The following is a 19,151-nucleotide window of genomic DNA, read 5'->3' as shown; positions in this document are numbered from 1 at the left end:
AACCATTTAGGGCTTTATAGGTCAGTAACAATACTTTGTAATTGATACGGAACTTAATAGGTAACCAGTGTAGAGATGATAAAATTGGTGTTATATGATCATATTTTCTTGACCTAGTAAGAACTCTAGCGGCTGCATTTTGGACTAACTGTAGCTTGTTTATTGAGGATGCAGGACAACCAGCTAATAGAGCATTACAGTAATCTAGTCTCGAGGTCATGAATGCATGAACTAACTTTTCTGCATCAGAAACTGATAGCATGTTACGTAGCTTAGCAATGTTTCTAAGGTGGAAAAAGGCTGTTCTTGTGACATTTGAAATATGATTTTCAAAAGACAAGTTGCGGTCTAGTATAACACCCAGGTCTTTTACTGTAGAGGATAAAGTAACAGGACGTCCATCTAGATTAAGGTTGTATTGTAAGAGGTTTTGTGGGCAGTTTTTTGGACCAATCAGTAATACCTCCGTTTTATCTGAATTTAATAGAAGAAAATTACACGTCATCCAATATTTTATATCTTTAACACACTCTGTCATTTTAGATAATTTAGTGTTATCATCTGGTCTAGATGAAATATATAATTGAGTGTCATCAGCATAACAGTGGAAACTTATTCCATGTTTTCTTATAATATTACCAAGTGGCAGCATATAAATTGAGAATAGCAGGGGGCCTAATACAGATCCTTGCGGCACTCCATAATTTACTGACGTTATCTTTGATTTTTCCCCATTTAAATGGACAAAATGGTAACGGTCTGATAGGTACGATCTAAACCAGCTTAATGCCTGTCCCTGAACACCAGTGTAATTTTGAAGTCGATCTAAGAGTATTTTATGATCTATAGTGTCAAACGCAGCGCTAAGATCGAGTAAAACTAGTATTGAGATACAGCCTTGGTCAGAAGCTAAAAGTAAATCATTTGTAATTTTAACCAGCGCAGTTTCTGTGCTATGATGTGGCCTGAATCCAGACTGAAACTTTTCATAGATATCGTTTTCTTGCAAAAAAGAGCACAATTGAGCGGACACAACTTTTTCAAGTATTTTAGACACTAACTGTCCTCAGAGGGATGCCATGCATGACAGGCAAGGCTGTGGAAAAAGATGAGGCTGTCCATGACCAGGATGCAAGGGCACGCCAATCATCATGTGCAGGAAACACTAAGGCAACATACTTTTTTTGTTGGTGTTGTTGTTGTTGTTGCCAGTAATTGATTTTAAATATTTTTGAATTAGACGTACGACAGATTTGCTAATAAGGCAAAAATTCTAAAGAAAAAAATGCAAAACATTTCTCTTAATGAATGTTTTTGCGCACAGTTGCTTTACTCTATTAAACATTACTAATTAATAATATTTTCCTATGAGTTTTGGTACCCTAATTGCTCAAAGTAGCAACAAAATAATTCATAAAGATATTGACATGAAATTAGATGTAATAAATGTGTGCTTTAAAGGTTAAACCTCAAACTGAGAGCATTAGAAATGCTGCATCAGCCATCCTGTACACTTAGTGTAGAGATGCAGCTTCACTTCTGCAGTGTAAAACAAAAGAAAAAAACGAAACAGTGTTAATAGTAGTGGAGTGGCTGTTTATATCAATATGAAAAATGATTCACTGCCTAAGTGGAACCAATACTGGGTTCAGATGTGGAGCATAGTACACTAATTGGTGACTTCTGATATATAGGATGGATATATACAGGCTGTAAGTCCTCTAAAATCATGTTTATCTTATAATGGCAGAGAATAAATGTTTCATATAGTAAAGTCAAGGAGCTAAACCTCGAGCTTTTGTGGCTGACAGCTGAACAGAACCAAAGATGAACTAATTAATGACTGTAGCACTGAACCAGCAGAGAAGAACAGGAGCGCTGCTTTAGCCATTTAAATTACAATGAGAGGGTGAGAGAGACAGAAAGAGAGTGTGACAGACAGAGAGAGAATAAAGACCCCTCAAGAGAGACCGGGTATTGAATGAAAGCCCACATATGGATCTGTTAATGGGATGCTCTGACCCCCTCAGCCACTTCAATGGTTAAGTGACAACAAAATCCGCTCAAAGTGGCTGAGCATGTCAAGGTATGTGAGCATAAGAAGGAAAGTGAAGCAGTGAGGCTGAAAGACAAAAACTTCTACAGTGAATTCAAATGAAGACAGAATGCAAAAATCTGCCCTCTCCAGCAAAGCCACCTCAAAGTCAACATGAAACGGCCTTCGCAGCCCATTCTACTTTCGTTCGCCATGCGTTTCATAGTCTATTTCTGAATATTTAGCCAGATAAAAGAAGGCCAGGGCTTGATTTTATTCGTGTGGAATTGACTGGATCATGAAAATATGAAGAAGAGACGCAAAGGTTAAAGTTCAAGGTCACCCACCAGAGCAACTCAATATATCCAAATGGCAGTGCCACATTTGCATGTACAGCACATTCGTGCATTTTTTATCCAAAGCACCTTACAATGTTTAATCAGTTTACGCTTTCCCTGGGAATGGAACTCGTGAACTTAGTGTTGCATTATGCATGTTGCCTTTTTAAAGCATCGTTATTATCTGCATCTTTATTACGTTAAATGACTGTCAACTGCAAGATTTGAAAAAGGCTACATAACAACAGAAGCCTAAAATGCGACATTATTTTTACAAAACAGTGATGTCCTTTAAAAAGGAAAGTTGTTTCAGGAGTTGTTTATTACATTTAAGAACAAAAACACTTTTTTTCTTCTGAAGAGAAGAATTGTGCACAATAAGACTAGAAATATGCATTGAGAATGTGAATAGGGTCTAATTTTGAATAATGTCACAATGGTGTATTTTTTTAAATCTGTTTTACGATCCTCATTAAATGAATCTGATAAGTATGTCTAATAAGACAGGCCTGAGGTGGAGCCGTCGCACTCTCTGTCTCTGCAGAAGGGAATTGCAGTGGCCCGGTTCACGGTGCCTGAGGGGCCAATCTGCACACGGGGCCACAGAGGCACACACTCAGAGACTGGAGACTAGAACACTAGCAACGCTGCAATTATCCTGATTACCAACCAGGACGACTTCACGCTCCAGGGCTGCTCTGAACCCCCCCGCCTGTTCGGTCTCTTTCTTTCTCCAAAGTCTACCTTCCTGTAACACCGCAACAGCACATCTGAGCGCTAGTCAGCGCAAAGTGTAATCCTTCTGAAAACAAGTGATCAGTCAAAGAGATGGTGCTTCAAAGGACAGGTGCAGCTGGTGATGGTCCATATGTCTTCTTAAAGCCAAAGAAGATGAGAGGAGTCGCCTCTCAGAGATCCTATACTGGCTCTAATGCTATTATTCGTATGGACGCTAAGAGGCCTATTGTTCCTGACACCAATCTGTCTCTCTGTTTGCATTAGGGCTTGGGCCAGATCAGCAAGATGCTAAGCAGGACTGGTTTACACTTCATTAAAACTTTAACTTTGACATAATATAATGCTTAATAGATCATTAATTTACCTGCATTCAAATATATTTATCGTACATTTATCACAGTTTAATGTGCAGACAACTATAAGCCTTAGGTTGACTTCCTGTGAAGTGTAAACACTGTCTCTATCTGTGGTGCTTTCAAAACATTGTTCTGCTTGAGTGGTCCGACAGGTCAACATATGGCATGAGTTTGAGGCGGGACAAAGTATTTGTCCAAACAATGGAGGGGTTGAAAAGAAAAACCTGTTTGGAAAAGATAATAATTTTTGCGATTACATTGAGTGTTTCTAAATATGTTTGACAGTAGTATTAATCGGTTTCATGATATTTCAAGCTATTTAATGTAGACTACAACTTTTTTATTAAAATAAATAATAATACAAAATTATAAGTGAAATTATTTCAATACATTTACCGTAAAAAAAATATGGTATGGCAACATATGTTTTATGGTTTGAAATTAAATTCACAGTCTAAAAATAAAATATTGAATTACATTAAATAATGTTAAATATCAAATTAATAAAATCTCTTTGTTACCTTTATAATATACTTCAACCTTGAAAACACAGAAGAGAAAGCCACATATAGATCCAAGGTTCATTTCAAGAAGCTTTTCCTACTGTATAAATCTCAGCATCTTAAACAATTCCTGAAAAATGTGTGCAGTGTGGCAGGGTGCATTATCCTGCTGAAAGAGGCCGTTCCATCAGGAAACACAATTGTCATGAAGGGGTGTACCTGGTCTGCAACAATGTTTAAGTAAGTGGCACATGTCAGATTGACGTTCAGATGAATGGCCAGACCCATCGTTTCCCAGCAGGACATTGCCCAGAGCATCCACCGGCTTTTTCGTCATCACACAGTGCATCCTAGTGCTATCATTTCCCCAGGTAAACGGTGCACAAGTACACGGCAGTCCACACACGACGTAAAACAAAACCGGACTCATCGGACCAGACGACCTTCCACTGGTCCAGGTCCGATGCTCATGTGCCCATTTGCAGGTGCTTTCGACAGTGGACAGGGGTCACCACCAGGCACTCAGATTGTTCAGTCACCTTGCCATAACAATTTGTTCCTTGTCTTGCTCAGATCTTTATTCCTGCCCGTTTCTTCTGCATCCAACATGTTGATTACAAGAGCCGATTGTTTGCTTAACATTTACCCAGCCTTGTTAGGAGATGATCAGCAGTATTTGCTTCACCTGTGACTGGTCATAATCCGAAATCGCCCCCTATACCCTCAAATAGGGCATTATTTGAAGGGACAGCCATTTGTAGTGGTGTCTGAAACCATAGTGGACATTGAGTGTACGTATTCAATCCCACATTGCACCGCAATAACGAGTGTACAACCGATGTACGCTCAACGGCTGTGTGAATTCGCTCACTCCTTTTCATTCACTCTTTCAAGTGAACAGATTTTGGATTCAGCCAGTGTTATCTATATACACACACACACGCTCACCGGCCACTTTATTAGGTACACCTGTTCAGCTGCTTGTTAATGCCAATATCTAATCAGCCAATCAACTCAATGCATTTAGGCTTGGCATGTGCTGAAGTTCCAACTGAGCACCAGAATGGGAAAGAAAGGTGATTTAAGTCACTCTTAACGTGGCATGGTTGTTGATGCCAGAATGGCTGGTCTGAGTGTTTCAGAAAACTGCTGATCTACTGGGATTTACTGGAAAATACCAAAGAGAAAATATCCAGTGAGCGGCAGTTCTGTGGGAGAATATGCCTTGTTGATGCCAGAGGTCAGAGGAGAATGGCCAGACTGGTTCGAGTTGATAGAAAGGCAACAGTAACTCAAATAACCACAACCGAGGTCAGCAGAAGATCATCTCTGAACACAGTCACTCCTGTCAGATAAGAACAGGAAACGGAGGCTGTAATTCACATAGGCTCACCAAAATTGGACAATAGAAGATTGTAAAAATGTTGCATGGTCTGATGAGTCTTGATTTCTGTTGCAACATTCATTATTGTTGCTCTACATGTCCATCCCTTTATGATCACAGTGTACTAGCCATGTTACAAAGCTCAAATCATCTCAAACTGGTTTCTTGAAGATAATGTATTCATACTTCAATGGCCTCCGCAGTCACCAGAACTCAATTCAATAGATCACCTTTGGGATGTGGTGGAATGGGAGATTCGCATCATGGATGTGCAGCCAACAAATCTGCAGCAACTGCGAGATGCTATCATGTCAATAGTACGTATATCCGAATTTACAGTATTCATAAAACAGTATGACAAAAGTACCTACTATTCCTGGTGAGATTCTGAAATGTACTGTACAATAGACACTTTACTATCCTATGAGGCCATGGGAGACTGATGCTGGTAGATCACATGACAAATGTAGTGTCCGTGTTACTTTCATACTACTGTAAAACATTTTTTAAGAGGTTGTTAAGTAAGTACTTATTTAAATGAAGTACCTAACTAAGCGAGTTTGCAGTTTTGGATGCAACTTGAATGCAGCGATTAACCAACCAGAAGCAAATATTCTAGAGAGCTTTGTGATAAAATAGAATATATTTTCAAAAGAGTTTTAAATTGTTTAAAAAGGTTTGTTGAATGGCTTCAAAGGTTCTTATCAATCTATTAAATTTGACTGTTTTCAGATCAAGTCTGTGCGCTATTAAAAGAGTAAAGTTTAACAACATACAGTACAACAGCACCATCAGCATCCAAATGAATAAAGCAATTGTGCGTCTATAAATATTACCGGTAAAGGCTGCTCTCTGAATTGTAGAGGGCAGAACACGAGAAAGAGATTGAAAGAGAGTCCTTTGCTGCAGCGGACTCCTCAAATCCATTAACACAGCAGAGATAGAACATAAAGGATGACAGCAGCAGGGAGGCAGAGAGGAAAACCCCCAGGGATGTGATCAGACGCACATCTTTCAAGCTGACAAAAACTACACACGGAAATAAGACAGCGCGCACTCCGAGATGTTTATAGACTGTTACAACTCTGGTTTCTCTTAACCAACATGAGCTCACACACTTCAGAGCACATTTATCTAGGATATCACCCCTTATCTAGCACAAAAGCAGCATTGAAAAAAACAAAACAAAAAAAAAAATCTGCTTGAAGAGTTTAGTATTTGGGAACCAGAATGTAGGCATGGGCTGACTTCAGGTGTACTGCCTGTATTCCCTGCAGGTCCCCTTGTTTGTCTTCAAAGCGAGCGGCGCGTTATTATGAGCTAATCTACAGCAGATCAATACGGCACACTCCAAGCATGCTCAGCCTGACTAACACAATCACTTCTAACATGGGTTCTCTGCAGAGACACAATGGATCTCTGAGGACATACACTGTAGCGTATTTGCCGATTTCTGAGGAGAAGCATTTCAGCTGCTCTGCGACATCATGTTTTTGCATTAGTCTTTCAAACCGAGAAACATAGGAAGATATATATTTGGCGAAGCAGTAAGAATATTATTGAGGACTATGTTTTGGAATGTATCTAAAGTCAAGGTGAGCGACAAACGAGGTGAAAGATTGTATATTTATGCATTTGACAAACACTTGCGTATACTCTCCAATTCTTTCTTTCGTCTTTAGTGCCAAAAGATTGTGAAATTCAATGGCACTTTATTGGTTTACTAAACCTAATTATAAACCATGCTGCATACCTCTTCAATATTTGTGCATAAAAGTCTCACATGCTGTGCATCTTTTCAGTGTTTTGTGGGAAAATGTTGAACGTTAACTTTAAAATTGGAGCGACTGACAAGCAGTGATTACAACAGGTTGCATGCTGTACTTGTCAAATCAATGTTGTTAACCTCATAAATACGCAAGTAAGAATCTTAAACCATGTTTTGCAGTATGAAGTCTCAAAACCTGACTATTCAAGACTAATTACAAACCCATGATACAGTATTAACTAAGGATTAAGTTAACCTAGGGTTAAAAAATGACTTTGGGTAAATGATTTCAATTGTGAGAAACTCATTAGATGCGTATTTAGTAGATGTACGGTATCCATACAGTTACAAGCAGTGTTGGGGAAAGTTACTTTTAAAAGTAATAGTTATAGTAATAATTACAGTATTGAGTTACTCCCTAAAAAACTAACTACTGGCGTTAATTTTTATGGAAAGTAATGCGCTGTTACTTTTGTGTTACTTTTTCTCACTTGGGCTGGGCTTGCTTGTTTTTTGATAAAAAAAGTAATATTTTTGGCAAATGTAATGGCTCTTTCAAACTAAAAAATTATAAATTAAAATGAATAAGCCTCAGGCTGAAGGAAATGCAAATTCACACCTGTACAGTGGAGGGCACAGCTCGAACAAACCTTTTAGCGCTTCTGCCATTCTGGATTGCAGAAGAATAGGATGCAGGAGATTGCAGCAATACAAAAATAAACACAAATGTAATGTTTATCAAATTATTTTTTGCTTATTGATATGGTTGAATTGGACCATTGAGGGTCAGCAGAAAATACATTGGTTAATAAAATGATATAAAATAAAGTATATTTGTGTGATTTAACATTTCATTACTGCATTACTACATTTTATTACTGAATTTCACTCTTTTTATTCATTTTAGGGAATACTGAATCTGTTTTTGTGCAAGTGAGATGAGTAAATGCCTGCTCACATTTAGTCTAGATCTACAATAACTGTCATGTTCACACAGCGCACACAACGCCTCTGCACTTACAGTACTTCTGATTTCTCTAAACGTGGACAGGAGAGGTGTCAGTCGATAAATGGGAAAACAAAGTAACTTGCATTACTTATTTGAAAAAGTAACTTAAAGAAAAGAAATTTAAAAGTAACATTACTTTACTAGTTACCTTTAAAAATGTATCTGATTACGTAACCCCTGTTACTTATAATAAGTTACTACCCCCAACACTGATTACAAGGATATTCCTTTTTCAGCTCCCAAACTGCTTCAGTTTGTACATGACAATTTCATCTTCATAATACAGACAAGGTCAAAGCAAAGACATGGGTTTCTCAATAAATTCTTGAAATCATTTTATTTTGCACCTCAAAACAAGAAGGGAATGAGTATGTGGTACATTGGGAATGTAGACACAGCTGTAGTTTTACATTTTCTTTTTTTTTGGTGTAAGCTCAGAGAAAACAAAATTGTTAATACAGTCATAATAATTGCACTTCATAAATCTAGACTGTAGCCAGTTTTTTGCCTCCGCCAGAAACACCCCGTTGCCTCTCTCGAGTTTCTAAATTCAATTTACCAATGAAATTTGACTGACAAAAGAAATGCTAATTTAACGCCAGGGACCGCTGTGCCCATCCAATTTTTCTTTATTTCCCCCCTCTCTGTCCCACAAGGCATTAGTCTTCTCAGTAATCTAAGTGCAGTACATTCACAGGAAAGTCACAGTCGGAATAAATATTTCAGTGTTGAGACAAAGCTTACGAGCGGCCTCAACCTGGCTCGAAACCGCTAGCACAGAGCTGAGAAAAACACTCGTCCCCTCTCCTTCCACCTCTGTTCGAGAGAGGCACCACAATGATTGTTTTTATCGTTTCAAAAAGAGGAATGGTCAAGTGACACCTCTGATAGGTTAACTCCCCTCAGGTCTTCGTTCAATGGAGTCACTTGTACTTCTAAACTTCAAAGCCATGAGGGAAAAGTAATTTGATCCCTAACCAATCAAGAACAACATTACCAACAACAGACAGCTCATTTTCACAATTCCAAATCAGATTCATTTTGGCATGTCAGAATGTGTTTATAATATTTGATGTTTCTTTTCAACAAGACCTGATCGGTCTAAACTTGTTAATGAGGGTGGTCTCATTTCAGAGCTTTCCAACAACCGATTCCTTTTATATCTGCTTATTTGGAGATTTGATTCCAGTGTAGGTAAATAAATGAGCGTTCTGTTGTATAGATCTCGTTGGTGAATACACCGTGAGAACAGCAGAAACTTAAACTGCAGCCAAAGGAGAATAAAATCAAAAGAAATGACCCTTAACGAAACATTAAAAAACCTAAGCATTTTACACTCTTACTCCCTTAGCAGCCAATGCATATTATATACTACAAATATATATAAAATAAAACAACAAAAATAGGTTCAAGTCTTCAAGTTCTTTAAATACATTATATTCAAACGTCTAATTTCCAACCTGCCAAGACTTTCACACATTTTTTACACCCCAAGCAGTGCAATTTCTATGAAAAGTTTTCATTTTCTCGATTAACGTCACCTAAAAGCACTCATCTAGTTGCCTTTTTGGTCTTTGAAATGTTGTAATGTGCGAATACCGTTACCTCTTACAGTGTTTTGTCAGCACAGGTTCAACCGTATATTTTATAGACAACCGTGGTGCTTAAAGACCATCATTCTTCATCAAGTTAATCCAATCGGTTACTTGCAATGTGGGGAGGAGAAGAGGCCATATTTACTTCATTTAAACCATTGACTCTCACCCAAAAAATTATTAGTCTGATAAAATAATTCAAAAAGAAAAAAAGATAAGCAATTGGAAAACAACCAAAAAAAAAAATCCCTCTTAGTAAAAAAAGAGAGAAAAGAAAAGAATCACAGAATCCACATTTAGGAACATTCCAATTCCCAGCCAGCAATTCTCTCCCAGCTCTGAGCTGAGAGGCACCGATTGGCTTTCCAGCATACACCCAACCATGTTTGGATCCAGATCTCCCCCAGTCTGCTTTGAGCAGAATCACAAAACTCCACTGCAAATCTAGGCAATGGCAACAACTGCAGTTTGTGATTAAAGATTTTCCAGTCGCTCTTTATATTGGTCAACCCGGCTCTTCTTATCTGTAAACAGGGAGGCGGATGTGTGCATGCTGGTGGTCCAATAGTCTCGGCACAGACACAGTCTCATATCCCTTCCCCAACATCTGCTCCTTGATGCAGGGAGGATGGATGTCATTGATCAGGTATTCCAGTGACTGCAGACTGCTGCTCAACACTGATGTATTACATAGACTCTTACTGGGCAAACTGCAACACAGACCACCCGTGCTGTCTATGGGGTGGTGGTGGTGGTGGGGATGATGATGGTGGTGGTGGTGATGATGATGAGGGTGTTGATGATGGTGGGGGAAACCCAGTTCCCTGTGCCCTGTCACCGGTCCAGTTGTGGTGGTAGCTCCCGGGAGCTCTTGTGGGTTGTAGCAGTCGCTGTCTGGCGTCACCAGAACGCTGTTCCACGGAGGCGCGAAGTACTGGCCGACAGAAAAGTTCCCATGCATCCCCACACAGTTCAAAGGGGAAGAGCTGACCTTGTCCAGTCCACCACTCGTACTGGCTGTCATCGGATAACCTCTGGAGGAGGACACCTGTGCCCCTCCGAGCATGATGGACCCTCCCAGGGCACAGGTTTCGGGTGACTTGCTAATGGCACCTCCTCCTCCACTTCCCCCGCTGTACATCCTCAAAACAGCCTGCTGCTGCTGCTGCTGTTGTTGTTTCTGCCACAACAGGTAGTCTATACCTTCGGGATACACCCCAGCCTTCATCACCTCCCCATTCTGCCCTGGTAGCACCGTCCCTGAATAGGCCATGTTTCCCTGCGGCGCCACACTAGTGACGTAAGTCCCCCCTGAGGAGTTAGCGGTGCCCTGTTTGGATGGGCTGGGGTTCAGAGGTCCTGTAGATGCCCCATTCTGACACACCTGCTGCAGAGCCTGGGCTTGGCAGTGCTGGTTAATCTGGTAAATGATGCTCTGGATGGAGGGAAGATTTGACTGAGGAGGGAGGTTCAGTCCTCGGCCCCCTCCCACAGGGATCACAGAACTGGCCACAGTGACATTAGGGGGGACCGACAGAGTGGTGGCCTCTGTCGGTTTGGGAGGCCCTGTGTGGTACACAATCTGTCCATGGCAATGACCTAAAGTGCTGCTGTTGGGAGGCGGATAAGGAGCCACTGCTATCTGCGCCGGAGACAACTTAGTCCTCCTGCCTTCTGAGTTTTTGAGGACGCCCTTTGTGGAGGGTAAGAAAGATGATGAGGAGGATGAGGATGATGACGATGATGATGAGACTTTGACGATCGCTAACAGACCATGGTAGCCCCCAGTGTGGAGTTGGGGATAGGGGCTGTAGCGCTGTCCAGTGGTGTCATATCCATTCACAGTCCGGTTAAGGTGCTTGTGTTGGGGGACCCTGATGTTGGTGGGGAAAATCTTGATAGACAGAGGGTTGTTGGCTGTCTTCTGTGCGTAGGCATCCAGCTCTGCTGCGCTGGGGTAGCGCGGGGAAGGCATGGGGACAGTCAGCTCACCTGGAAGACAAAAATAAAAGAATATCTTTAGTCAGACTTTGAAAGACTTGGAAAACGAGTGCAGACTATATGGTAACTATGTAATGTTTGATGATGATGGAGCTACCAGTCAGAAAGCAGCAACCTGGACATTATTTATTGGGCACTCTATAATACTGTACTTGTTTGCAAATCCCAATCCATTTTAGTAGGGACAAGTATGCCAAGCTTCCAGTAAAGACCTCTATCCCTGGTTGAAGGTCACACAGTCGTTGCCTTCAGGTGTGTAACAACTTTTGGCATCACCCTAAATGGCCTACTCTTTTTGGTAGATCACATTACAACAGCAGTTCTGCCTTTTCCACAACAAAGAAAAAAAAAGGCCCTTCCTCAACTTACATACATGATTTGTATAATATTGTATTGTATATAATATAAAATAAAAATTCAATTGTACAAGCCGCAGATACATAATTCACAAATTATGTGAATACGGAATGTTTTATATTTAGCTTCTCTATAGAAACTATATTTTATTCCTCACCCAGTTCTCTCTCACTCTATATTCCAGTAGAGGTTTATCCCTGGATAAATAGCTTTTTAACTTGAAATCAGGCACCTAAGGCATTATTAAACCAGTGCTTTGTGAAATTAATTTGGCCTTTCTATTGTTCAAAATTGGGTTACCCTTGGAGACGGAAAGGAGAGCGAGCAGGAAGTAAGGAGGATAAAAGACTTGTTTAATTGCACTGACACATTTGAGATTTATAAGTAGCACCAGTAGGTCTTAGCCTTGGCCAGGCCAATTTCTCAATTATTCAATCAGACCATCTCCAAATGAAGAGACAGACCTACATTACCCCTCCCACGAACCCCAGAAAACTCTACCCACTGGGAGCTCGTAACCGGGTTTTTTTTTCAGCCTGTACAGAAAAACTGTGAGACAAAATGTACTGCCCAAGCTTCGTCATAAAACATGATTGAGATATCCATTAAAAGCTGTGCTGCAAAACTCACTGACTCACTCCTATTAAAACGCAAAGACCCACATGTTGGGCAGGGCAGGAAATGATAAAAAACCTCAATAAGCCTTAATGTCTAATAGTACTCAGACAGTAAGACAAAGTGTCCTTGTAGTTGGACTCGGTTTTGGCTTGATCAGGGTTCTGAATCAGACGTTTTCAGAGAAAGCTCTGGCTTTTGGGATTCTGAGAAAAACGAGTTGGGGAAACAAGGAAAAAGAGCTGCGGGAGGCAGTGCAGAGGATGAGCGGAGGTGAAGGGCCGTGGTGAGATTGGATTTAAACGACATTATTCAGGCAATTTCATGGCTACTTAGTTCAGTGCTACAAAAAGGCAGAGCGGGAGCAGGCAAAGCACTCAATTTACAAGTGATAAATCAACTGCCACAAATGACTACCAACCCTCTCAAAAATTATATTTTTAAGAAAAGTGTGCACATTTATTGGTTGTTTTTTTTATCATTCTGACTAAAATTAAACTGCCACAAATGACAGCGTCAGCAAATGTCAGAGTGTTTTTTTTTCCAGAACTCTAGGGATCCAGCTGTGAGAAAGTTGTCACATTTCTGATTGTCACACTTTAAACATCCTTTACTCTCTGGCTTCCATTAAGCTGGCACAAGTCAATCACTCAAGAAGCTAAATCTACACCATCCATGTGCTCTAAGCCCTAAAAATCTAATAGCACATGGTAAAAGTAATTCCCAGGAGATAAGTGATGAAGTTGCATATCTAGGCTGAGTCAGTTTATATTATATATAAAATACTGTTTTAAAAATAATGTAAAATTATAATCATTTACTGTATAAAAACCTATACTGTATAAAATATTTTACACTGTAAGATTAAAATATTGTCCCATAAAGAATTTAAGCTTTACATAACTTTTTGTTTACATCTAAAAAAAACATAAGCTTTTAAACAATTAGGCTAATATGATACATGGAAAAAGGATTTCAAAAGAAATGTGAAGATTTTTCAAATAAACACTTTCTTTAGCTGCTGCTCAATCTTTTCCAGTGGATAGGACAAATCTGGTCCATTCCTCTACCCAAAACAGTTTTATTTCATGTATATTTATAAGATGTCTTGCTTGAGTGGCCTGCCTCAGACCACGGCATTTCAAATGGAATTGGAACCAATACTCAAGAGAAGGCCAAAAAATGCAAAATTGCATCTGTTTGTGCAGCTACTGTTGTTGTTGATATACATCACCCTACTTCTTTTGGGTTTTAGATAGACAGAAAGACAGACACCCCAGACACCTCCATAAATATATTCACAATATAGCATGGCCTTTCATACATTATTGATGTTTTAAAAATGAGTTTATTGCTGCTTTTATATCAGAGTCACTGTCTGAACTGATCTGTACGTTTTGTTTTATTTATGACCACCTTTTTATAGGTATGGATTTTTTTTTTTTTTATTGCACACACTGTTTCTTAAAACTATCATTATTTAATTTCAGGCTATTTACTTAAGAATTAAAGTTAGGTCATATTTTACCAAACAAACAACCTCAAACATTCACCGTCTCAGACTAGCTCTTTTAGGTCTAATAAGTCTTTTTAAAGCATTCCTGAGGCTCCAGAGGTCTGCGGAGTGTTTAAAGCGCGTATGTTAGCTTGAATCTTCTTGGGCAGCGGATGAAAGGATGCTCGTCTCTGCGCTGTCACAGTCTAATTGGAGGTGTTCTAAATGGGTCAGATGAAATGGGGGGCTGTCGAGCATCTGTCCAGCCCATGCAGGGCCAGCACAGGGGCCGACACTTTCAACCCCCTCGGTGACAGCAGCGCCACGGCGCTTTGATGTTTCCCCGACAGCCCGCACAGACGGGTGGGTGGGGAGGGTTTGTGCGTGTGTGTATGTGATACAACTAGACTGACAGTTTCCTCACTTCATTGGATCCAAAGAGAAAAAAAAAAACTGGATTTCAAAGAGGCGTCGCTGGTCCATATGCAAATAGACGAGCCAATTTTCTGATCTCCTTTACGTAAGGGGAGGGGGTTGGATCGGGTGACTATCTTTGATCATCACATGGTTTAATTAAGGAGCCATGCTTTGCCATGTCACTCTCCCTTAGCCTTCTATCTCTCTCCTCCCTTCACTTCATCTCGCTTCGTGATGGGTCCAAAATGTGCTAATTATCATTAAAGCGCAGCTAATGCTGTTGCTGCCATGTGTTTTTGGGTGACAGGTCCATATTTTCCATTCCTAAACTGCTCCGTTGAATCCTCTCGCACAATGGATAAAGCTGCTGTTGCTGTCTTTCTCTCTGTGGCCTGCTCTTGTTTGTCAACAGGCAAAAGCCTCCAGCACCCGACCTGCCATCAAAGGGTTTCACACTTCACAGGCCACGGGGATTAGATGGCTTTCAGACCCATAGAGAGCTGCTCCAACCCACAAAGGCCTCTGGCCATTACTGCAGCTATGAGCACAACGGAGGAGAGAGAAAGAGAGGTTTGAGGTAGCCATCACTGCTTTTCTCTGCTGATTCTTTTACTAAACGATTATAAATTAAATCCATGTCAAGGTTATAAACAGGCCCATGCGGCGTGGGTGATTCGAATCAAAAGACATACAAATCGTCTACTAAAGAAAACATCTGTTGCAACTAGCACATTCTCTAACAACTTTTTCCTCAGTGGAAATCAAGGATGCTAGAACTGCATGAGGTGACACGTGTTTTCACATTTTTATACAGATGCGGTTTACAAAGATACTGAGACTGCCTCTAAATTACTTGCGCTGTTTGTCACAACTGTGCTTTAAAAAAAAGAACTGAATAATTCCACTGTCATTGAAAAAAGCATATATAAAAGGATATAGTTTATATATAAATAATTGTATACATACTTTACATATAACATTTTAGATTCTATAAATATATATAAATAAATATATATATAATAAGTGTCCAGTACCCTTAGTTCCATTTAACACATATTACAAATTAGAATATACAGTTGCAATCGAAATTATTCAACCCCCATTTGCAAATCAGGGTTATTGTCAAAATGTACAGACTTTCAGCTGTTTGCAATGAACAAATCAAACAAAAGTAATTAAAATAGCTCATCACAGCAAATGTTTCAAGTGGTTTCCCCAAATTTAACTGAAACTGCAACTTTTAATGACTTCTGCTGTTTCAAAATTATTCAACCCCCTGAATAGAATCCCCTCACAACAGCACAAATCTGCAAAAAAAGTGTTTAATCTAATCAAGGGCTTCATTAGTTGCACCAGGTGTGCTTGAGCTAGAACACATGAAATATCTGAACTGGCTAGGTTTGTTGAGTGTCACGTTTGACTGAAAGTTATAAATATGGTCAAAAGTCAAAAGAATGGTCCAAAAAGTTGAGAGACGATTTCGTCGCCCTTCACAAACATGGAACATGATACAAAAAGATAGCGAAGGCACTAAATATTCCCAGAGACACAGTTGGAAGGATAGTTTGCAAGTTCAAAGTTAAAGGAGCAGTTGTTACACTACGATCCCAAGCATACCTCAAACTCCACCAAGGCTTGGTTTTAGAAAAAGTCCAGGAAGATTCTACAGTGGCCATCAGAGTCACCTGACTTGAACCCCATATAAACGCAAACCCAAGAATATTACTGAAATGGAGGCCATTGCTCATGAGAAATGGGCTAAGATTCCTCAGAAACGCTGCCAGAAGCTGGTGTCTGGTCATACATCTTGTTTGCAGCAGGTCATAACAGCAAAAGGTTGTTCTACTTAGTACTAAAGATGCTTGCCATGAAGGGGTTGAATAATTTTGAGACTGCAGAAGTCATTACATTTTGCATTTTCTGTTGAATTTGGGGAAACCACTTTTCTGGGGAAAAACATTTGTTGTGTTGAGCTATTTCAGTTTCATTTGTTCATTGCAAACAGCTGAAAGTCTGTACATTTTGCCAATAAACCTTGATTTACAATGGGGGTAGAATAATTTCGATTGCAACTATATACACAGTATATATACAATTTAAGTTTTAATTTCAAATTTACAAATTTAGATTTTAACTTTAAATATATAAATTATGCAAAATACAGTTTCATGGCTGGCAGAAATCATTTGTGATTATATTTATTATTACATTTATCTGAATAAATCTCAATGCACTCACCACTGGCAGGCTAGTCAGTTCTAAGTGATTAACATCATGTTCGTTTATCATGATGAAACTTGCTTATAAGAGAGCACCAGATGGGCAAACGTTGAACTTAAAAACACAACTTGTTTGACTTGTTTCCTCACACTTCCCCCTGTCCAGATATTACACTAACATTATCCGACACGTAGGCCATCCCCCGAGTGAGTGCGAGTGTGAGATCTTTCATCAGCTCAGACCTGCGTGACTTATTGGTGCTCAATGTCTCTGATCACGCTTGCGAGCACAGCGCAGATGGCGTCCTGTGATAAACACAGACAATCACACCTAAACACACGCACCCACACGATAAACTCAATAACAAATCCACACAAGAGACACGTTCGCAGCGTGAACACGCTACAAATGCAAACAAAACATACTCCAGTAAATAGGTAGACATGAAACCACACACGCTATCACACACACCGGCTCAGTGGAGTGAAGCGTGTTGTGGTTGCTCCTGTTTGCAGTATGTATGTGTGTGTTGCGTATGCTAATGTGGGGCAGGAGTTCTAACAGGTGTCTGCATGGGCGACAGTCTGCAATGCCTCCTGGGCAAAATGCTTCACACTTGCTTCATCTCGACATGCGACAGCCTTGTACGGATTAATTATTTCCCTTGAGGAAGGAAGCAATCCGTTCTTCGCTAGCTCAGAGAAAAGGAGCTACCGTGTGTGTGTGTGTGTGTGTATGTGTGTGTGTGGACTCGCACAAATACAGCAAGAGCAAGAGAGAGCAAACCGAATTACACTAGCCCTGTCCTGTCCATTTAATGGCGATTATTCCTCTTCACTTTACAGAAATGATCCATCGCGTTTGCTGGCAGTTTTGATGCCGCACGTTTACCAGCAATCTAATATCAGTGCTGTCCTCAGCGAGCATATTCGGTCATGCATTGTGCCTTTTCCCTCTTCTGGCATATGGACAAATGATCCCATCCTGCCAGGCACAAAGCGCTCTGGGAGGACGGGAGGGGAAGATTGCGGGAAACGGGAAGGCAGGGGGATAATTAGCGGAATGACCTCTGTCCTTAATCACTCGCGGCTGGCACTGAGTGCCCGTGTGTCAGAGCGCTAGTTCTCTAAATGCCATCTCTCATTACCGCCGACGCACTCCAACCAGAGAAGCCCTGCGCACACACACAAACACACAAAAAGACAACAGGGCCTGATCTCCGCAATCTCCCTGCCATCCCTCTGCAGTCTCCCATGGCAAATGGACACCTGCAGGCTGAACACTGATGTCCTGTCATGGAGTAGATGGGTCAGGGTGAGCGAGGCTAGGAAAGGCCTGGGTCAGCTTTGGATGCGGGTGGAACGGAAGCCATACGGAGAGCACACGTCCTTCACGGAGCCTGGACCGCCCTTGAGCGAGCAGGCAGTGTGGAGGAGGCATAATCCTAAATACTCAATTAACACTACTCTAATTAGCAGCAAGAGTGTGTGTGTGTGTGTGTGTGTGCTGGAGGGGGGCATCAGAGGGATACGAGTGAATGTGAGGGGGAAGAAACTACAATTGGAGATTCTAAAAAATTGGAATTGTCTATGTAGGCTGTCTGTTTGTTCTTTCAAGCAATGCGTCAAGTAAGCGAAAGCGAGAAAAAGAGAGTGTGAGGGGCCAGATGTGTGCATGCATCCTCAGGGAGGCGTCTGCAGGAAATGATGCAGAGATGAAAGAGAAGTGGTGACACAAAATAACTGAATATTTTCAGTCGCATTTACAATTAACTTCACACGAAGAGCAGCACTCTACAGGAGCACAGATGACGTTGAACACTTCAGCCCTATGAATATGTCAAGCATCTTTAACAGTTGAGACGTGAAAGAATAAATAAAAGCTTTGAAATGTCCAGCCGCGTCGATCATGTTTTCACAAGTGGGAGAAAAGGGTTTAACAGCCGCTGGGTTTCAACAGAACAAAGAACACAAAACCACATCAGCTTTGGCTCAACAAATATGGGTTGTGGCAAGGCACAGATAAACAGGAACTGATTCTGAGAAAAACACACACATACACTGTCAGATGCAATGCAACATCCAGCAGGTTTACAGCGTTCCCCCCTCCTTTCAAAGCCTGACTTGTTAATGCGTAGAAGCGGTCAGACACTTAGACAGGCACAACCATCATCTTATGTGCCAGCATGTGTGCGTGTGAGACATCTGACCCTGAAAATTTCGGGCCAAGCCCAGTTTCTCTTCCACTGTAGTGGATTTACAATAAATCACACAATTGAGCCCCAGAGGGGCTGAATCCCAATTCACATAGGCTACTTCTA

The 19,151-nt window shown here is 40.6% G+C and overlaps 1 protein-coding gene across 2 annotated transcripts in view; it reads right to left on the bottom strand.

The window, feature by feature from the left end:
• Window positions 1-8,453: 8,453 nt before the first annotated feature.
• The window catches only part of fam222aa (family with sequence similarity 222 member Aa), a 57,747-nt gene continuing 47,049 nt past the window's right edge, over window positions 8,454-19,151 (bottom strand). For both annotated transcript variants that reach the window (XM_079606555.1, XM_079606556.1), the window contains exon 3: window positions 8,454-11,718. In XM_079606555.1, coding sequence (XP_079462681.1) covers window positions 10,247-11,718 — 1,472 coding nt within the window. In that variant the 3' untranslated portion in view covers window positions 8,454-10,246. The remainder of the gene's footprint in view (window positions 11,719-19,151) is intronic.

The sequence above is a fragment of the Phoxinus phoxinus genome (assembly GCF_949152265.1).
Source record: "Phoxinus phoxinus genome assembly, chromosome: 3".
Classification (NCBI taxonomy): domain Eukaryota; kingdom Metazoa; phylum Chordata; class Actinopteri; order Cypriniformes; family Leuciscidae; genus Phoxinus; species Phoxinus phoxinus.
This window is presented reverse-complemented; position numbering and strand designations above follow the sequence as displayed.